A 5,838-nucleotide genomic window follows, 5' to 3' on the forward strand; every position below is an offset into this window, starting at 1 on the left:
ACTTACTTTACTTTGTGTTTAATTTGTTTGAATTTTGAGATCAAGTTTCTTTTGTAATTGAAGAATATAATTTCCAAGGAATAAAAATATGCAACAAGGAGTTGTCATGTGGATAGAAGCTTAGGTGCCGTTTGGTAACACTTTTGTTTTTTTAATTTTTTAATCACAAAATGAAAGTAAAATTTTTGTTTTTAAAAAATTTATTTTTGAAAAACAAAAATGCGTTCTGTAACCACTTTTGTTTTTCAATTTTAAAAACAGAAAATAAAAGTGTGTTCTGTAAAATTCATTTTTATTTTTATTTTTTGATTTTATTTAAGTCGGGTCTAGGTCCGGGGTCGGATTCGGGTTCAAGTCAAAAGTCGGGTTCAACGCCAGGGCCGTGGGAAGGGGATTTGGGTACGGGTTTAGTCGTAATCCAAAAGATTGATTGAGAAAAAAAAACTGTTTAAAAAAATATTGAAAGTGATTTTTTTTGTTTTTAAAATTTTGATTTCTAATTATAAAATTGAAAAGTAAAAACAGTTTTATAGAACATGTTTTTGAAAAATATTTTCACTTTTCTACTTTTAAAAACAGAAAACTGATTAAAAAAGTGTTACCAAACGCCACCTTAATTATGGCATTTAATTTGGTTGTCCACGTTCGCTACTTTATTTTTTTTTTCTCTAACAAAATGGAGTCACTAATAATAAGGGCTTGACTTTCCATCTAATTAAACATTTTTCTCTTTATTCGATTTGAAGAAGGTAGAGACCTTCAGTAACAAAAGCAAAAGAGAGAAAAAATGAAAGAGGCAGAACCAAAGTGAAACAGAGAAAATGAAAGAAAGCATTACTCAAGTAGCTTGGCCCTTTATTTATACACAAAGATCAATACAATCCTAATCAACATACACTGAAATGTAACAGACACAACAGAATTAGTTAAGTCACCTAACTAACTTAACCATTTAACTGAAAACAACAGTCAAGTAACAGATTTTAATACATGCTTAACATCCCCCCTCAAACGAAAAGGTGTCTCAAACATCTTGAGTTTGTATTGAAGGTACAAAAATCTCTCTATTGACAAGGGCTTTGTGAGCACATCTGCAACTTGGTCTATGAACAGATAGTTGTTTGGACAATTTGTGCTCCCTAATAAAAGAGAGGTGTCTTTTCAAAAAAAAAAAAAACAAGAGAGAGGTGCCTGAATGCCTAATTGTGCATCTTGAGCTTGATTTTTCTAATGATACTATCACAATCAATCATTCTCTACTTTGTTGGCCTTATAGGAACTCCCATATACATAAGAGGGAAGCTACCCTATTCAAATTGAATATCATTAAGAATAAGAGCTCTATCCTCCTTTGAAACCCCTCCAAAGTTGAATTTTACTCATGTTGGCATGTAAATGAGACATTAGGCTAAACTCATCAAAATCCTTTTTTTTTTTAAAACTGAAGTTACCACTCTTGACCCTTTTCATAAAGGATCAAATCATCAGCAAAGCACAGACTAATGATCTTAAATCTTTTGCACAATGGGTGAAACTTAAACTCCTTTGAGCAGGAAACTTTTTGAAGATGCGTTGTGAAATAATCCATCACGAGCACAAACAAAAGGGAAGAGATTGGATCCCTTTGCCTTAGCCATTTATTTTCGTGAAACGATCCCTCCAATCTATCATTCATAGTTAGAGAATAAGATTTGTTTTTCATGCATGTCATAAGGGAAACATAAAGCTTTCGATATATCTTCTAAGAACAAACAGACAAATGTATGATATCAATTTTCATGGCACACCTATGGGAGACATTCTTCCTATTATAATGCTTTATCAAATCTTGAAACATCATTATATTGTAAGCAATGACTCTACTTTTAATGAATGCCTCTTGATTATAATTTACAATAGTATCCAAAATTGAAGCTACTTTGAAACAAAAAAGTTTGAAATTGTATTTATAAGGTGTAAAGCAACATGCTATTGGTCTATAGTCCACAACCTAATTTGGGGTTTTTTTTTTCTTAGGAATCAAAGAGATAGAAGTTGCATGAAGATCATGCAACTTCTAATTATTATTTTTTCAAAAATTGAGTAATTTTTTTTCTTATTATTTTTAAAAGGATTATACTAAATATTTAATGTAGACATAACATACCCTAAAAATTTAACTAGTAAAATTCATAAAGTAAAATATACTAATAAACCCTTTTTTTCTTAAAAAAAAAACACCAAAAAGAAATATTAAAATTGAGGGGATAAAAATGATTTTGAAAAACAAAATAAAAATGAGAAATGTTAGTAAATAACACTATTTTTAATTTTAGTGATAGTTAATGTCTTTTTTTTTTTTTAAATAATTAAACAAATGTCATTTTTTACTTTTTAATACCTAAAATATCCTTCATTATATAAAATGTATTATAAAAATACCTTAAAGTAATAGGAATATAACATACAAATACTATGTATTCTTTTAATTTTATTTTTATTTCTTTCCTTCATGATATATAATATAACATATAAATATTATACCTTAGAGTAATATGAATATACCACAACAATTCTATAGTCAAATAAATATACAAAAGAAACTTAAATAAACTTCTACAAGTTTTTTTTTCCTCTTTCTTTCATGATATACCATAGCAGATAAAAATAATATACCACTCTATTTATTTATTAATATATCATAGCACATAATAAAGATATACCGTACAAAAAAAAATGCTAAAATCTTAAATTAATAATTAATAGTTTTTTTTTTCTATCATTCACGATATACCATATCACATATAAACGATATACCTTAGACCAATATGAGTATACCATAAACTTAAACTGATATACTATTAAATGATTTTTTTTTCTACGATACACAATAGCATATAAAAACTATATTCTGTAATCATAAGCATAAATACTATAGTGAAAAATTAATATACCACCAGTATAGTAGAAAAAATATATACATACCAAAAACTTAATTTAATATCCAACATGTTTTTTTTTTCTTTTTCTTTCCTTCATGATATACTAATGAACATAAAGACAATATTTTCTAATGAAATATAACTATACCTCAAACTTATATTAATATTCCACATTTTTAAATTTCTGTCTTTCGTTCATTATGCACATTAAAATAATACACTACAATCTTAAATTAAAATATTACCTTTCAATATTTTTTAATATACAATTGCACATAAAAACGATATATGCAAAATAAATATACCAAATACTTAATTATTCAAAGTTATAATTGTAATTTCATCATCAAACTTTTAACAGAATATACATTTTGTTAATTTTTTTTAATAAAAAAGCACATTTATTAACTTAATTTTGATTTAGGGCCAGTTTGCATCAGGCCCAATAAAATTGCTTGCTAGGGTTTGAAGTAGTGCAGGCCCATGTACAAAAGCCCATCTTTATATAATACATGTTGAAGTAGCATCTTCGTAAACCCTAGAGCAGAACACTCATCGGTAGCATCTTCGCACTTCGCAGAGTCTCAAGCAATTCTCCATTGCGATTCTCAGTGTCAACCATGGCGACCGGAAACTCCACTGCCCCGCCGCGTCAGCTCTCTCAGAAAGAAGCTGACATTCAAATGATGTTGGCGGCCGAAGTTCACCTGGGCACCAAGAACTGTGATTTTCAGATGGAGCGTTATGTTTTCAAGCGGAGAAACGACGGTAGATTATTGTTTTATTTTCTGTTAATATTGTTTCCCCCTAAAAAAAAGTGTAAAAATTAGTCCTTTATTCTAATAGTGTCTTACAGTAGAGTCGATCAAGTATTGGGTTCGCTCGATTCTAACCTGAAAAGGATAAACTGGACGTTTTGTTGTATATCTTCACAAATGCATTCGTACTCTGCTTGTTTTGTTTTATTTTGATTCTAGTTTTGAGGTATTCTATAGATATCTGTTCAATTTTATTGTGATTTGTTTCCCTTTTATCATCATGAAATCTAAGTGAAGGAATTTGTTCAACTTTTGCGTTTGGGAAAACCCTGAAATTGCTCTCTTTTTTAATGTTGCAATTGCTTGTTTCAGAAAATATTGTGGTTGAGTGTTAGATGAGACATTAGTTAATACAGTTAGTTAGTTATTGTCTGTATCTCCTTTCTTTCTTTTCCTGTGTTTATATAAGTTGTTTTCTTTCCTCTGTATTGGAACACTTGAATAATTCAATAAGAAATTCCTTCTTTTAGTTCTCTGTTTCTATCTGTTCTCTCGTTCAACATTGAGTAATGTAGTAATATATAATGGGTATATATTTTTTATTATTGAAAAGCCAAAGCTAGTTAATGTAGATCACTATAGTTTTGGACTTTTTAGAATTTGCGTTCGAATAATCCTTTAATAGGTTGCATTTGTTCTTTTGTTTTTTATTTGTTTGTTAATTTATAGCTAGTGCAAGTATTTTGAAGGATGAGTGGAGGTGTTTATAATGGTTGTTAGGCTAAATGTAGTTAATTGAGAACACTGTAGTTTCTTACTGTTAACAAAAACGTTGTTTCTTATGCATTTAGGGATTTACATTATCAATCTCGGAAAGACATGGGAAAAACTCCAGCTCGCTGCCAGGGTTATTGTTGCTATTGAGAACCCCCAAGACATGATTGTCCAGTCTGCAAGGCCTTATGGTCAAAGAGCAGTGCTTAAATTTGCTCAGTACACTGGTGCTCATGCCATTGCTGGAAGGCATACTCCCGGTACCTTCACTAATCAGCTCCAGACATCTTTTAATGAGCCTCGTCTCCTAATTCTTACTGACCCAAGAACTGATCACCAGGTGATTACTGCATTCCAAACAGCTTGCATTGTTCATAATTATTTTATAATGGATAATTCTGATTGTTTAACTTTCCTGCAGCCCATCAAGGAAGCTGCTCTCGGTAACATCCCTACCATTGCTTTCTGCGATACTGATTCACCAATGAGGTACGTTGACATTGGTATCCCTGCGAATAACAAGGGGAAACACAGTATTGGGTGCCTGTTTTGGCTTTTGGCAAGGATGGTTTTGGAGATGCGTGGCACAATCCGCACAGGGCACAAATGGGATGTTATGGTAAGGACTAAACATTTTTTTTAATAAGTTTAATTCCAATGTTAATTCAAGCCTTGCCTTTTTAAAACATATTTTCTTTGGATTGATTCTTGTTTCCATTTGCAGGTAGATTTATTCTTCTATAGGGAGCCAGAGGAGGCTAAAACAGAGGAGGAAGAGGAAGCCATTGTTGGAGCAGACTATGGAGTTACCGATTATGCAACTTCTGGCCTTGCTGGCCTCTCTGCTGAACAATGGCCTAGCCAAATAGCCGATGCTCCTTGGCCCGCTGAAGTCTCAGGTGCTATTCCAGCTGTTCCGGCTGTGGGCTGGACTACTGAAGCAGGTTAGTATACTGGTGTTTGTTCTTTACTGCGTTAAGTTTTGTTTTAATTTACTGCTAAAAGGGTAGTTTTTTAAAACTACTATATTATCTTTGCCGATGTTTTTTTAGCTGCAGTACCTTTGGCTGCCGAAGGATGGGATGTTGCAATTCCACCTGCTCAATTGCCTGCCGAAACTGCTCCTACAGGCTGGGAATGAGATGTCTGCTGCCTTTCATAACTTCTTCATATCATTGCAAACCATAGTTTAAGATAGAGATTTATTTGTTATCCTTCCAGTTTTGGACATGAATTTTTGCTTAAGTTTTCAGACTGTTGAGTTCTTCTGTACTACTTTTAGAGTGATATTTGAAAATATTTTCAAGCTTTTATGTTGAACGAAGGCTCATAGTAGATACAAATTTTGATCATATTGCAATTTCACGATGATTGTTGTTTCTCTA

General features: G+C 31.5%; 1 protein-coding gene across 2 annotated transcripts; it reads left to right on the plus strand.

Annotated features, from left to right (window-relative positions):
- Positions 1 to 3,388: 3,388 nt before the first annotated feature.
- Positions 3,389 to 5,838, plus strand: LOC115709529 (small ribosomal subunit protein uS2). 2 transcript variants are annotated; one of them, XM_030637649.2, is made up of 5 exons: positions 3,389 to 3,689; positions 4,531 to 4,793; positions 4,875 to 5,072; positions 5,178 to 5,397; positions 5,506 to 5,838. In XM_030637649.2, exons 1-5 carry the CDS (start codon positions 3,542 to 3,544, stop codon positions 5,592 to 5,594), a joined length of 918 nt encoding a protein of 305 aa, XP_030493509.2. In that variant the 5' UTR covers positions 3,389 to 3,541; the 3' UTR covers positions 5,595 to 5,838. The 2 variants fall into 2 exon arrangements, with proteins under 2 accessions (XP_030493509.2, XP_030493510.2); XM_030637650.2 differs by having other exon boundaries at positions 5,512 to 5,838.

Source organism: Cannabis sativa, chromosome 3, assembly GCF_029168945.1.
Source record: "Cannabis sativa cultivar Pink pepper isolate KNU-18-1 chromosome 3, ASM2916894v1, whole genome shotgun sequence".
Lineage (NCBI taxonomy): Eukaryota > Viridiplantae > Streptophyta > Magnoliopsida > Rosales > Cannabaceae > Cannabis > Cannabis sativa.

Coding starts and splice junctions, on each gene's coding strand:
- LOC115709529 (XM_030637649.2), top strand. CDS start 3,542: ATGGCGACCGGAAACTCCACTGCCCCGCCGCGTCAGCTCTCTCAGAAA. Junction 4,794..4,874: donor ACCCAAGAACTGATCACCAG/GTGATTACTGCA, acceptor ACTTTCCTGCAG/CCCATCAAGGAAGCTGCTCT. Junction 5,073..5,177: donor GGCACAAATGGGATGTTATG/GTAAGGACTAAA, acceptor TTCCATTTGCAG/GTAGATTTATTCTTCTATAG.